Source organism: Zalophus californianus, chromosome 4, assembly GCF_009762305.2.
Source record: "Zalophus californianus isolate mZalCal1 chromosome 4, mZalCal1.pri.v2, whole genome shotgun sequence".
Taxonomy (NCBI): domain Eukaryota; kingdom Metazoa; phylum Chordata; class Mammalia; order Carnivora; family Otariidae; genus Zalophus; species Zalophus californianus.
The window spans coordinates 125,385,663-125,401,645 of NC_045598.1; the positions used below are offsets into that span (position 1 = coordinate 125,385,663).

General features: G+C 36.5%; 1 protein-coding gene across 2 annotated transcripts in view; it reads right to left on the reverse strand.

The window, feature by feature from the left end:
- Positions 1 to 6,132: 6,132 nt before the first annotated feature.
- The window catches only part of ARMC1 (armadillo repeat containing 1), a 35,906-nt gene continuing 26,055 nt past the window's right edge, over positions 6,133 to 15,983 (reverse strand). For both annotated transcript variants that reach the window (XM_027576348.1, XM_027576357.1), the window contains exons 5-7: positions 9,252 to 9,368; positions 9,092 to 9,166; positions 6,133 to 8,314 (exon numbers count right to left, since the gene is read on the reverse strand). In XM_027576348.1, the coding sequence (XP_027432149.1) occupies positions 8,123 to 8,314; positions 9,092 to 9,166; positions 9,252 to 9,368 (384 nt within the window). In that variant the 3' untranslated portion in view covers positions 6,133 to 8,122. The remainder of the gene's footprint in view (positions 8,315 to 9,091; positions 9,167 to 9,251; positions 9,369 to 15,983) is intronic.

Sequence of the window (15,983 nt, forward strand, 5' to 3'; positions counted from 1 at the left end):
TTCGACAGTGAGCCTCATGAAAGGTTATATCCATAATCCCTCCAATAAGCACCATGACTGGGAGAATATAAGTCTTCAAATTTTTAGTAACTGATTTTAATGACACAACTGAAAAATACCCATAAATGCTACACTCTAATAGAAGCCTGTGGCTCCCTTCAGCACGAATCGGTAATTGCTGGCATTTCTCTATCACTTTGTCTCCTTTGAGCTTTACTAACCAGAAATACTACACCATAAAGAGTAAGGAAAGTACTTCATTTTTTATTTCCAATACAACTTTTTGAATATAAAAGTTACACATCTAACATAACTTCTGTGGAGGTAAGAGAACATCTGCTTGGCTTATTTTGCTATTTCAACACCAAGAAAAAACACTCATCTGCTTTCCCATCCTGGGTAATTACTAATCACTTGGTGATCAGAATCTTAATTTAGAATACATTTTAACTCATTACTTTACTTGCTATACTTGCTACTTACTTTTTAGTCACAGGTTAAGAAGATTCCCATAGATGGTCATCTCCAAGAATTTTACTACATTCTGCTCCCACAAGAAGTTAGTAAGACTAGTAGTCCTTATATCAAGCCCTATAAATATCCTCACCCAGAAGTGTCTTTATACATTGTTTATTGTCAATAAGCTAGTTTTCTACTGAATTTAATATTAAATTAGTTCTCCTATCTCAATGGACCATAAACACTTGGTTTTGTTCCCATTAGATACATCTTGCTTTAATGCCATGTCACATGGATCTTATTTTTAAAAAACACATCTTATTGCCTGGAAGAATGTGATAAATTAAAAAACTAAAATCAAACTAAAAGTATAAATACCTATGTAGTTTGCTTTATAACTTTATTTCTATTTTTACATACACAATTTTCTTAAAACAGTATTTTCTCCGACTTTCTGCACTGAGAGGTAAGGATTCCTTTTTCCCTTAAAGTTTATCTCCTAAAGCTGAGTCCTGATTTCTCGCTCAACATTTTCAGTCTGCCTTAGGGTTTTCATCTACGTTTGCTATAACCCTTTTTTATTCATTGGTTAAGGTTGGCATAGCTGATTTTCCATGCATTTCCTCCCTTTTTCCATCTTCTTTCATTTCCTGCTACCATTGTTTAAGTCATTCACTGGTACTTTCTCACCTATCAATCTTCTAATTCATTTATCTTAATCTAAAATTTCCCCTTTTTTTCTCCCAATCACAAAGTCACTTTTCCCTCTGAAAGTGTATTTTATATTGCCCAATTTTTGCCCCCACTGGAATATTTGTTTGCACAGACTACACTCTATTTTTATTATTTATTTTTTTAAGATTTTATTTATTTGACGGAGAGAGACACGGTGAGAGAGGGAACACAAGCAGGGGGAGTGGGAGAGGGAGAAGCAGGCTTCCCGCCAAGCAGGGAGCCCGATGTGGGGCTCGACCCCAGGACCCTGGGATCATGACCTGAGCCGAAGGCAGACGCTTAATGACTGAGCCACCCAGGTGCCCCTACACACTATTTTTAATGTGTCCTGATAAACTATCTTCCTACCTGAAATACGTAAACATGAAAAAATGGGTACCCTACTTACATTTTCACATGAAACTTATCAGAAGGGAATAGGTTAGGAAAGGGCTTCTGAGCCAGTTAAGGGCTGCAAAGAACCTCAGCAAACAGGCTGGTCCTGAAGACAGCAATAATGAGGAGGCTTGGTTAGGCTTCACTCTGGGCTTGGTAAGAGGCAGTGCAGAAGAGGAAGGCTGAGTTTTGAAAGCAATCTCTGCTGTCGTAATCTACAAATTGAACACATTTGGGAATGAAGAGACAAATGATACAACTGAGTAGTCAAACGTACAGCAGACTTCTTAAGTGCTGAAAGACTTTAAAGAACTGGGAGACAGATTGGCAAGGGCCAAAATGGACAGCCAAGGAGGCTCCATGGAATAGCCAGTTCTGGAAAACTAGAATCTGGTAATTTAGGATGAGGACAAACATACAATGCATCTACTGAAGACTAAAAATGTCAACTGAACTACAAGTAAGTGTCAGGTAAATCAGAAGAGTAGGAGAGGTTACAGAGAGTCTTGAAACCAGAATAATTTGGATTTGACACAATGAAGTCATTGAAAATTTATAACCAGAAGAGTAGAAATTAAAAATACCTAACAATTATTTGGGCAACTATCTGGTCACTAAGAAGGAAAATCCCGACCCCAATACTCAGTAGCTGTATTTGACTCCAATTACTTTATTTCCTCTGTAAAATGAGTATGAAAAACCCTAGCTCACTGAACCACTGTGATGATGAAAGAAGATAACACAAGTAAAGGACCCAGTACAGAGCCTGAAACACAGTACGTGCTCAAGTAATGTTAAATGTTACCAACAAGCCGGTAGCATTAATCCAGATGTGCAATAATTAAAAACCACAAGATCTGAACCAAAGTACCAAATACCCATCCCTTCAACATAGAAATACTACAATAATTGTTCCACCACCATAACTCATTCGTAAACACTCCCCAAATGCTCAGCACACACTGTATTATGCTCTATAGTGTGGCACTAAAACATAAGAAACGCTCCCTCCCCTTAAGGATCTTGATCCCACTAAGAATATACTCAGAGAAAGTTATGGACCATAAATGACAGGTCCCAAACGAAAAAGTAAACATGGCAGTTAAGAGGAAGAAGGAATCATGGGGTTTAAATTGTTCACAGGATTTGTATAAGAAGCACTGGGAAATGCTTTTGTAATGTGTATGCTACAAATATTTTTTAGTAAAGAAATGGGCAAATCTGTTTAGTGTGAAAACTTCTATAAATCAGGTAAGAAAACTCAAATCCCCTCGCCCCTCTACAAAACACTGAAAACTAAAAAGTTCCTAGGGAAAACAACAGCTCTTAAATATATAAAAAAGCTAACTTTCATTCGGATGAATTTTTTTTTTCTTTTTAGATCACAAAGGGCTAAATGTGGGATAATACAGTTGGAGAGGGTGAAGGGAAACAGGGACTCTCATACCATTCTGGTGAGAGAAGAAACCTGATATACTCTCTAAGGAGGCCGAATCTATCAAAATTAAAAGCACTCACAGGCTTTGCTACATCTAGAAATATACTCTATGGATATACTAACACAGAACTATTTGTAGTAGGCAAAGGATTACAATCAAAACACTGGCTAAATAAATGGTGGAACATTAATACTGTGAAGCTAGGGGAGAAAAAGCTGCTTTATACAAGGATATAGAATAATTTCCTAGATACACTTTAAGTGAAAAAACTAAGATGCCAGGCATTTTATGACCACATGTATGGGGAGAAAATTTGAAAAAGTTGGTATATTTATAGAATATTCTTGATGGGCACACAAAATTAGTAACTATCCCTGGTGAGGAAAACCAGGTTCAATGGTTCAAAGATAAATTTTTCACTATATACCCATTTTGAACACTTAAAAAATTTAAGGTGTAAGGGTACCTGGCTGGCTCAGTCAGTAGAACCTGTGACTCTTGATCTCAGTGTTGTGAATTTAAGCCCAACGCTGGGTGTGGAGCTTACTTTAAGGAAAAAAAAGAAAAAAAATTTAAATGTATATTTCTTACCAACTGAAACAAATTAAAAGAAAACAATTGAGAATAAATCAAAATGTTTAGTTATGGATTTTATGTTGTAGGATGACAGAGGGCTTGTTTTCTTTATGCATTTCTATAACATACTGAGCTTATTTTCATAATAAGATTTTTTTTTTAAAGATCTTATTTGACAGAGAAAGAGAAAGCACAAGTAAGGGGAGTAGCAGCAGGAGAGGGAGAAACAGGATCCTTGCTGAGCAAGGAGCCCAACGTGTGATTCAATCCCAGAACCCTAGGATCATGACCTGAGCCGAAGGCAGATGCTTAACCAACTGAGGCACCCAGGTGTCCCCATAATAAAATATTTTATTTTTTTATTTTTAATTTTTTAAAAAGGATTTTTATTTGAGAGAGAGAGCAAGCAAGAGCACAAGAGCAGGGGGAAGGGGCAGCAGACTCCCTGCTGAGCAGGGAGCCCAATGCAGGGCTCTACCCCGGGACCCTGGGATCATGGCCTGAGCCGAAGGCAGACGCTTAACTGACTGAGCCACCCAGGTGCCCCATAATAAAGTATTTTAAAGGAGAGATAGTATAAAGGAGGAAATTCCAGATAAGAAAGAATATGAGCAAAGATCTAGCAGGTAGGATGAATACAAAATACTTTGGTTATAATAAATAGACAAGACTAAATAAAGCAGATATTTTCTAACAGTGAGATAAACAACCGTGCCTCCTGTACAGAAAGTCTGTAATAATGCTATAGAATGTATGAAAGACTACGTTGGTAGCTAAACTCTCCTGACATTTTTGGTGCTAGACAGTCTAAGAGTCCTTTGTTGACATCACAGCAGAAAATGACAAAAATACTGTTAAGATTAATCTGATAGATTAGAATGTGGCTACCCTAGAAGTAAAAATAGCCGATTTCTGGCCCAGACATGTTGTCTGTGACACAGGGAGTATTTAAGGGTCTGGAACAGCTACAACGTCCAGAAGCTCAGCATTGTTAAAGGCCCACAGTTCATGTGGCAAACATGGTTTCCCTCTTCAGACAGGCCAGCGGCTCTACATGTGTTTTCCTCTGTTGTGGCCTAACCAGACTTACTTCTCTCATGGTGTCCAGACAAAGCTTGTGACTGCCAAGAGAGCCCTGAGTAAGTCCCCTGACAGGAGTAGGGCCGAGGACCGGGGCAGGAATGGTGCTGGTAGAACCAGAAAGGTATGCAGCAGGAACCAAGATGCAGGCTGCCTCATGGGAGTGTAGAGACCTGGGGGCCAGGCCCCCTGCGCTCGAGTCCCGGCTTCACCATGGTCTAGCTCTGTCACCTGGCACTAGTGAGCTACTCACGATTTCTCTGCCTCATTTCCCCCAGCTGGAAAATGGAGACACAAAAGTATGGCTGTTAAGAGTTAAAGGACTAAGTATTTGTCAAGCACTTAGCATGGTGCTGACACAGATTTAGTTTTCGTGTCCACTGCAGGCCTACCATGAGCTTGGCTCTAAGAGAAATAAAAATTCAGAGACTTTATATCTGATAGGTATGGCGAAGGAAAGGAGAGCTATCAAAGATGACAGTATGTGGAGATTTAGAAATTATCAACACAAAAGTAACTGAAATCCTGACAATAGACGAATTCTTCAAGGAACATTCCGATAAAAATCAAATACCTGTGAACTAACTCTCAAAAAATACCCTCAATTGGATAGAGAAAGTTGAGGAGCCAGATAAAGTGTGTTTACAAAGGTATAGTGTCTCACTTGGAATTGAGCACAGGAGGAGAATTGTGTCAAACTTCCAGTAACAGTAATTCCATCTTAAACTTGTAAGATTTTAGTTTCAAGTTACTTGTGATGATCTCACTGGATTCAAATAATGATCCCATAAAGTGGAAGAATTATCTCCATTCCATCAATGAAGAAAAACCTCAGAGACTACATTGCTACCTAAAGTTACATAGCTAGTAAGTTATAAAACAGGAAATTGAAATAAATAAATTTCTCCTATAACAATTCTATAAGAATCACGATATTATAAGTTAACCTTAACTTTATTCAACAGAGCAAATATTATGCTCCTCTCCCACTTTTCTGAAAAATAAAAACCAAATGACAAAGCAAATGAAGAAACTTGCTAAATACCAATAAATCAGAAACAAACATGCCAGAAAAAAAAATACCACCTGACATTTTCCCTATTCGCCCAACAATTCATACCTGTCATTTATTTTTACTGATTCAAGAAAAATTCTTTGTTCATCCTTCTAAAAAAATATCTGCACAGTTACTACTAGCCAGTTACAGCTGCAGACTCTCTTGGTTCTCAAAGAGCTATGTTGGGAGGAAACACTGGTAAATATAATTTCAATCTAATATGACAAACACTACAATGAGTGTATGTACAGGAGCAGCTGATCCAAACCCAGGGAGAGGCAGGTGTGGTGCTGGGAAGGAGATGAAAGGGAAGATGCATGGGAATGAGTCAGGAGGGAGCTAGGAGAAGGTGCTAGGCAGTGTGGATACAAACAGGCTCAAGAGTAATCAATAATGCTTATACCACAAAAATGCAATATCCATTCAATTTTAATTATGTTACCTTTTATTATTTTACAATATATTTCAAAAAATGCCGTTACAGTTGCCTTAACTGCTCTATAAGACCTGGAATAAAAGAACACTTAGAATTAGAACACACAGACATCAAGCTGTAATACCTACTTGTACTGAGCCATTACTACCAAAGAGATGTAGTTTTTTAAATAGGCAGATGTGTGGCAATGCAAAATAAAATACAAACTTGTTAAAACAAACAGTAAACTTTGTTTTAATGGCTATCAAAAGGAGGTGGTTTTGTTTTCGTTTTTCAACACATCTGGTTCTGGCAGCAAGTTGTATTATGCATTTAAAGCAATACATGCCCTGAAAGCTTCTACTTTCAGTTGTGCGTGTCATCTGAATCAGTGCCCAGACACATGAAAAATATCATTCCCAATCCCCTCGCTACCCCTCCCTCCAGAAGGTCGTGAACTCAAGATTCTTGTTGGTGAAGTATTTTACAGTTTTTTTCCAGTGACACTGGACGTTTTTAATTTTCTCTAAAAGAGAAGCGATGAAAATGCAAGGAAACCCTCCAGGGTCCAATTTTCACTTCACATTCTCCACAAGCAATAAAATAGCAGCTCTACATGTTGATGAAAAAGAATTTCAATCTCTCCATATTAGTTTCTTAATCATATTAGCACTAAAATTTATGTGGATTTAGCTGGATTTCCAAAAGGAAAATTTTAGTTGTCAAATATTTCAGAAATTTAATAAAGCATTACATATATGTAATTAGCTCTTATCTACCAAAAATATATATGTATATATATTTATATTTATTTATCTTACCTTCACTGAAGTTCTTTTTTTCTGGCTGGACATGAGAACAAGATTAAGTGGACCAATGCTGGCTTTATTTCTTTATAAGCAATAATTTGAGTCTTTCTTTCATTCAGTTCGATCGCATGTTCATAATAAATTCACAAAAGGCAATACAAGGAAACACCTACTGAATAGGCATCTGCCAAGCAATTCATGCTTTAAGGTTAGACTCTACCAAATGGCACTATGGCATTATAGGCATTCAATTTTTGTTTTCTTTTTTCAAGTTTGTCAGTTCTTTACTATTTTTTTTTTCCTAGCAAGAGATGGTATATGATCACAAAGTAAGGCCTAGAGACCATTTATAGTTGCTCCCAGTATTATGCTGGACGGAACTCTTAAGAGCTGATATAAACCAAACTGAACAATAGTCAACTGGAACCACATCTGATCACATTCAAATAGTTTCCAATAGTACTTTGCTAATATACATGTTTCCTTCTTCTCGGCTGATTTTGTGTTGATCTTTTTAAAATTACAACAAGTAAGACTGCAAGGTTTTTGTAGGCTTGTGGTCTTAGGGGACTGCTATGTTCATATGGATATTATTTTAAATCACAAAATGTCTCTATAGTAATGTTCTTTCTATAAACATGGTTGGCAAAATAAAAAAGGCACAAAAGGGGGATAATGAGAAATGTTTTCAATTTCAGTGAAGAATCCCAAAGCAAGTATCTTTCATGAAGAAAAGTAGAGAAAAATGTTCAGTAATTCATGCACGACTTGAGCTTAAAACAAAAACAAAAAAAAAAAAACCTTCTCTTCAGATAGGTCCTGAGGCTTGAGGAGAAATGAGTTTTCCTAATCACGTGCTTCATGTAAAATAAAAATGTAAAGCTGCACATATATATGTTTGGTTTAACAGTGGACCCATGTTTTTTTAAAAGTCAGGCAATTAAAGGAAAACAAAACCAAAATACCTTCATAAACAAAGAACTCCACCTGTAGCCTCTGTCCTTTTTACCACTGAGTGGGGCAAAATGTCCAATAAAATGTAAAATGCAGCATACGCAATCATGTAATCTAAAAACTTTTCATGATAACTTATTGCAAATTGCACTTGACAGTTCACCACAACAATGGAAAACTGGCCCCTTGTTGGTTCACACAGTCCTTGAGACCCAAAGTGAAGTCACCAGTAGAACGATCTGGATAAAAAGTTTGCAGCTGTGCTCAGCCAGCTAGCTCCACCCTCTGGGTGTGAGCCGACCCGGGACACTGCTTTGTCTTGCTCCTTTGTGGGACTCTCATCCTCAGGCAGGTAGTCGGGCAGTTCTGTGTTCTGTTCTACTTCCACAGGCGTATCTTGGAATGGGACCAACATCTGACAGAGAACATGTTAAGAGTTATTACAAAATCATCCTAATGGACACAGATATTTATGTCTTAAGTTAAAGGTCTACTTTACTCCTCATTCTAATCACCATATTTATTCACAGGGGTTATATTCCTTTAAAAATCTTCCTCTTACATGAAGGTAGGCCCAACTGCTGAGCACAGAAAGGCAGAAATACACATGAAAACTAAGATGCTTTTCTCCTGAGGCTCCAGGAATAAATGTGCAATCCCTGTCTATTTAAAGAAAACAAAAGCAAGTATCTGGCTACTGTGTGCCCCTGAAGGGCCACTGAAACGCCTTTCTATGGGAAGACAAATAAGCTAAAGGAATGCAGATTTGTTTTCCCTATCACAAAGCTAGTGGCAAAAGTAGCAAGAGGCAAAGATTTTCACTGTATTTACCTATCCCTGGTGGGAACAGACCTTTATTTTTTGGATTAGCAAAACTAAGGTTAGAAAGAATTTAAAAACTAGCGCAAGGAAACTAGATATCCTTTATTTCCATATAAAATTAGGAAGACGTCTCCACTGAGACAAAGAACAGACTCTGAAATCCACAAAATATAAGAACAGACTTTGAAATCTACAAAAGACCTCTATTTCTAAGAGTTAACTGTTAGCTAAGAAACATTAAGATAATCCGACCCAACCACACTCCTGTATATTTGGCAACTAATAGCCTGAAAATACTTACAATCTGCTAGCCATAAAGAATAATCAGGAGAGTCAGTTAGGTATAAAGAAAACTAAATAAAGCATTTACCTCTTCTCCACTTTCACTTTTCACAACTTGCTGAGCTTTCATAACCTTGGTTGATGCTATCGCTGATGCCAAAGCCTAGGCCAGGATTAAAAGGAACAATTTTGAACACTGATTTGTTTACCTATAACCTCAAGCATATTCAGCCATTTAAAATACTAACCTCTGCTTTCAAATCTGAACGGATCCGCACCACACATCTTTGAACAGCCATTTGAAAAGTAAAGCTAATAACACCTTTAATTTTTAACAAAGCCTCTTCACAGAGATTTCTCCGAGACTGAAAAGGTAAAAAAACAAAAACAAATTATTAAAATTGGCAAAATAAAAATAAACAAATCAACTCAAACCACACTGAATTAGTCATCGGAGGGGGGCGGGGTAAGTAAATGTCTCTATTTCAGTTCTACCGACTCATTCTTGAGGGCACGCTGGTGGTGGTGTTTAGTCAAGTTTATTAAATTTTATAAGATCAACAGACTAATAATTCCTGCTGGATTTTTTCAAACTTCATTACTAATACTTAGTTTTAATAATTTTTATCGGAAATAAGTTAGCCAATATTAATTTAAATCTTAATGCAGAAGGAATGGAAGAATAATATAGAAAAAAATGCTGAAAAGCAGAGGGTCCTCTAGCTTAAGGGTGAGCAAACTATAGTCCACCCACTGTTTTTACTGGAACACAGCCGCACGCATTTGTTTACCTGCTGCCTGAGGCTAGTTTTATACTACAGCAGAGTTAGTAGTATAAGAGACCATATGCCCCGCCAAACCTAAAATATTTACTATCTGGCCCTTTAAAGAAAAGCTTTGTTGACCCATGCTCTACTTAAAAATCTCTGAGGATAATTCTGATAGACTGATGTTAGAATTAGTGAGTGTTCAGTGTCTGACTCACTATTTTTTAAAGTACTTGGTATTTATAAATATCACTACATCCTTCATTTATGGCGTTCTCAATGGTTACCACTGCATTCTCAAGGGTTATTCATACCCTCTTTTTAGTTCTCACTTTCCTCTGACAACACAATAAAACATACCCCCTTCAATGTTTCTTTGACTCCTAATAATACACTACTTAGACCACTGGTTATTCCATCTGTCTCATCTTGCCGCCAAGGTCCAGTGCCTAAAACTAAGTGATTTTGTTTCTACATCAACCTTCAGTAGACTATTCCCATCACTTCAACCATTATTACCATGGAGAACAAAGATGTGTATCTCCAAGAGGACTTTATTTTCATTTGCTATCAGACATATCCATTTGGATATCAAGTGGTCATCTCAAACACAAGATCCAAAGCAAAAATGGATTAAAAAGTAACTACAGGGGTGCCTGGGTGGCTCAGTCTGCTAGGCATCGGACTCCTGATTTCGGCTCAGGTCATGATCTTGGGGTCATGGGATCGAGCCCCGCGTTGGGCTCCATGCTCGGCAGGGAGTCCACTTGAGATTTTCTCTCTCCCTCTGTGTATCCCCCTGCTTGTGCTCTCTCTCAAATAAATGAAATCTTAAAAAAAATAAAATAAAAAAAGTAACTACAGTTTCACCTTATCCCTCCTCCACCTCCAGCTCATGTATCACATCACCATCTTTACATCTTTCTGTGTCTTTATTGAAACCAGGTTCTGGTTCAGTACTTCTGATGGGAGAGGCATCTGCAATTGACCCCAAATCCCTGGAACACCCTGAGAAACACTGCCTTCAAATTACCTGACTCACTCTTTTCTTCCATTGAATATAATCAGTCTTCAAACTTATTCTAATAATCCTTCAAAAGAACTATCATTGCTTATCTCCCTACTACCATTATAGAATGGTGCTAGTCAACTTGCTATTATTTGAGACTTTAGCAATCACTTTCATACAATATATTGGCCTGTATTCTCAGGTGTGCTTTGTTGAGTTTTATCATTTGGTTTGTGCTAGCTTTCAAAAGGAACTGTATTATTCTTATTCATTAAAATTAGATGGGACTGGTGATATTTTATATATCTTACTATCTTCCATTCAATCAACTTATGTCTACTACTGGAGCTTGCTTTCTAGAAACTTTTCAGGATCTTGTGGCCCCAGTTTCAGTAAGATAGTTGTTAACTATCTTATTTGGCAATGTCATGGATAATATGCATATGAAAAACTTCTCCCCACTCTTACTTAGAGAATCCTAAATCCTGAGGCCTAATTGCTATGAATAATCTAATGTAACCTACCTGGCCTAGCTAAAAAGATAAGTGGTAATCTATGGGTTGCTACCCCTAAATATGTAAAGTCATATAACTTATCACTGCTCAAAGTAACTTCAGGGAGACTTCCAAATCCAGTCAAGATGGAGTAACAAGGACTGGATTTAGCCAATATACACAAAATAAAATGAATAAAACAATGATTTCCAGAGAGTGGAAAACAAACGTCCCTGAGAGAAGGAAAATAAATGAAATGAGCTCCACAAAGACCTCAGCATATTGCCTAGAAAGTTTCCAGGCTGTAATTTAGGAAAGGAGAACTCAAGGGGAACCAGCAGTCTCTGTCAGTTAAGGACACAGTTGAAAATTCAGGGAGGTCAAGGCAACTATAATTCATAGGACAGAGCACAAGAGAGGGCAGAGCTGTGCAAAGAGGGCCCACAGGGAGAAAGCATACCCTAAAGATCTGCAGCGAGCTCCCCTCAGGTTTTCAGCTGAACAATGATCAGTACATGCATGTGAAGAAAGAACCTGAGGCTGAATAAAGAACCAGACTGTAAAGGAATAGAAGGAACAATTCTGCAGGCTCAACTGTGCTGGAAATACTCCATGTTTCCATCATACAGAGTGGAAAAACTCTGATATACATGGGGGCATGAACAGAGAACCCGGAAGAGTATTGCCTCAGTAGTGTAGCAAAATTATCCCTAGGATGAGGGTGCTATGGTCTTGCCTAACAAAGCTTAAAAGCAACCCTCAAAAAGATCTGTTTGCAAGTAACTGTGATCTAGAACAAATCTCAAGAATTTTTTTAAAGGATTTGCATACGAATAAATATATGCTGTGCCCCACAAAGTAAAATTTGCAATGCCTAGCATCTAGTCAAAAATTACCAAGAATGCAAAGGAGCAAAAAAAAAAAAAAAATACAACCTATAATTAGAAAAGTCAATCTATAATTACAAAAATCTATAAAAACATACTCAAAAAAACACAGACGATTAAATTAGTAGACAAGGACATTAAAATTATTCCAACCATCTTTTGTATGTTCAAATAAAGTATAAACATGTTAAGGAGTTATAAAAAAAAAAAGACCCAAATCAAACTTCTAGGAATAAAATAAGGGGCACCTGGCTGCAGAGCATGTAACTCCTGATTTCAGGGTCATGAATTCAAGCCCCACATTGGGCATAGAATCTACCTAAAATAAAAAAATAAAATAGTAAGATAAAAAAATAAAACAATGTCTATGGTAAAAAAAAATTAGTGAAGAGATTAATAGGAAGTTAAACACTTGCAAAGGAAAAATTTAGCAAATATAGCAACAGAAACTATCCAAAATGAAACAGAGGGGGAAAAAAAAGAATGGAAGAAAAAAATTAGAGTATCAGTGAGCTGTGAGACTTCATATGGTTGAATTATGTGTAAGCGGAATACCTTGAAAGACTAAGGGGAAAGGGGGACAGAAACAATATTTGAAGAAATAATGGAAAAAAAACTGTCCAAATTTGCTGCATATTACAAACCCAGAAATCCAAGAAGCTGAATAAATATGAAGAAAATTATACCAAGGCACGTAATAAACATACTGACCAAAAGCAGTGATGAAAGAGAAACTCTCAGAAGTAGGCAGAGTGAGAAAAATAAAATATATTACATATAGAAGAACAAAAATAAGAATAGAATCCCAAATAGAAACAATGCAAGGAAGACGACAGTGGAGCAATGTCTCAAAGTATGGTGTTAAAAAAAAAAAAAAAAAATTCTGTCACTTAGATTTTCACACCCACTGAAAATAATCCTTCCAAAAAAAAAAAAATAAAATAAGGACTCTACCAGACATACAAAACTGAAGGAGTTAGAGACTTCAATATCTGACTTTCAAAAATGAATATAATAGGTAGACAGAAGATGAGCAAGGAAAATAAGCCTTAAAAAACAGCATAAACAAAACTCAACAGACACTTAGAATACTCCCAAACAAGAGTGTATACATTCTCAGGGACATGTGGAACATTCTCCAGGACAGACCATGGTAGGCCATGAAACAAGCCTCAATATATTGAAAAGGACTGAAATTATACAATGTTGTCAAATCACATGAAATTAGAAATTAATAACAGAAGGAAATTTGGAAAATTCAGAAATACATGGAAATAAAACAACAAACTCCTAAGTAATAACCAATGTGTCAAAGAAGAATTAGAAAATACTTTGAGATGAATAAAATGAGACCACCACATACCAAATCTGATGGCATACAAAGAAAGTAGTGCTTAAACAAAAATTTATAAGCTATAATAACTATATTAAAATAGAAGAAAATCTCAAATTTTAAGAAAGTCCAGAGCAAGTAGAAGGAAATCATAAAGATTATGGCAGGGGAAAAAAGAAACAGAGAAAAGGGAAAAAAATAGGAAAAAGAAAAAAAATTGATGAAACTAAAAGTTGGTTTGAAAAGATCAACAAAACCGATAAACCTTTTAGCTACAGAAAGAAGACTTGAATCACTAAAATCAGGAATAAAAGGACATTATGACGAATCTGACAAATAAAAGACTATAAGCAAATACTATGAACACATTATGCCAACACATTAAGATAACCTCAATGAAATGGACAAATTCCTAGAAAAATAAAATTATCAAAACTAACTGAAGGAAGGAAAAGGAAAAACAGACCTATAATAAGTAAGGAGATTAAATTAAAACCAGAAAATATACCACAAAAAAAAGCTCTGGACCAAACGGTTTCACTGGTGAACTCTACCAAATGTTTACAGAATAATCAACACCAATCTTTCACAAACTCTTCCAGACACTTCCTAGCTCATTTTACCCAGATACCAAAACCAGAAAAAGATATCACATGAAAGAAAATTGTAAATAAAACTATAAAATACCCTGTAGGAATACACACACACCACACAATACCTCAACAGAATCCCAGCAAGCTGAATCCAGAAGCATATTAAAAAGATTATATAGCATGACTGGGATTTACCCTAGGAATGAAAGTTTGATTCAAAATATGAAAATCACCAGGATGCCTGGGTGGCTCAGTCAAGTGTCTGCCTTTGGCTCAGGTCATGATCCCAGTGTCCTGGGATCAAGTCCCGCATCGGGCTCCTTGCTCAGCGGGGAGCCTGCTTCTCCCTCTGCCTACCGCTCCCCCTGCTTGTGCTCTCTCTCTGACAAATAAATAAAATCTTAAAGAAATATATGAAAATCACCAATGTAATACATGATATTAATAGAATTCATCTCAACAATGAACAAATAAACAATTTAAAAACAGAATATAGGCATTTCTCCAAAACAGAAAATATGTGATAAATTAAAGATATATGCAATAAACACTAAAGCAACCACTGAGAAATGGCCAATAAGCACATGAAAAGATACTCAACATCATTAATCACTAGGGAAATGCAAATCAAAACCACAACAAAAGAAAAACAAAATAATCCCAAGAACAACAGCAAAAAAACCCCACAATAAGATAACACTTCACATCTACTAGGATAGCTTTTTTTTTTTTTTTTGATAGCTATTAAACAACAGAAATCTATGTTGACAGGGCTGTGGAGAAAGTGACCCCTCATATGTTGCTGATGGAAATGTAAAATGCTGCAGCCACTGTAGAAAACACTCTGGAAGTTGCTCAAAAAGCTAAACAAAGTTAATGTATCATCCAGCAACTCTACCCCAGGAACATATCCAAGAGAACTGAGGACATAAATCCACACAAAAAACTATACAGCAATACCCATAGAATTATTCCTAATAGCCAGAAAGTGGAAACAGCCCAAATGTCCACCAACTGATGAACGAATAAACAAAATACAGTACATCCATGCAATGGAATATTATAAAGAAGAAAGATGTACTGATATATGCTACAATAGGGATGAACCTTGGAAACATTATGCTAAAGTGAAAGCCAGGCATGAAATGTCACATAGCCTACGATTCCATTCATATGAAATGTCCAGAAGAGGCAAATCCACAGACACAGAAAGTAAATTAGGGGTTATCAGAGGCGGGGGCTAGTGACTGCTTCCTTTCGGAGTAATGCAATGTTCTGGAATCAGACTATGGTGATGGCTGCACAACCCTGTAAATACACTAAAAGCACGGAATTGTACACTTCAAAATGGTGTATCTATAGTATGTGAATTCTATTTCAATTAAAAAAAAAACCTGAAAGAATTCATTGCCAGCAGACCTGTACTAGTATAAGAAATGTTAACAGAAGGAAAATGAAATCAGATGAAAATCTAGAATTTACACAAAAGAATAAAGAGCCCTGGAAATGGCAAAAAGTAGGTGGACAGAAAATACTTTTTCTTATTTTAAAACGTCTTAAAAGAGACTGATTTTTTTGAAATCACAGAGACAGAAAGTGAAATAGTGGTTGCCAGGGGCTGTGGGGGAAGGATTAAAGGGGAGTTATTGTGTAATGAGTACAGAGTTTTAGGTTTTACAAACTGTACATTCATAAGAAGTATAGAGTTGATGGTTACACAACATCATGAATGTATTTAATACCACTGAACTGTATACCTAACAATGGTTAAGACAGGAAATTTTATACTTATCTGTATTTTACCAAAATGAAAAAAATATTAAAAATAAAGACTATTTAAAGTAATAACAATGCATTTGGGGTTTATAACATGTGGGAATACTACATGTAACAACTG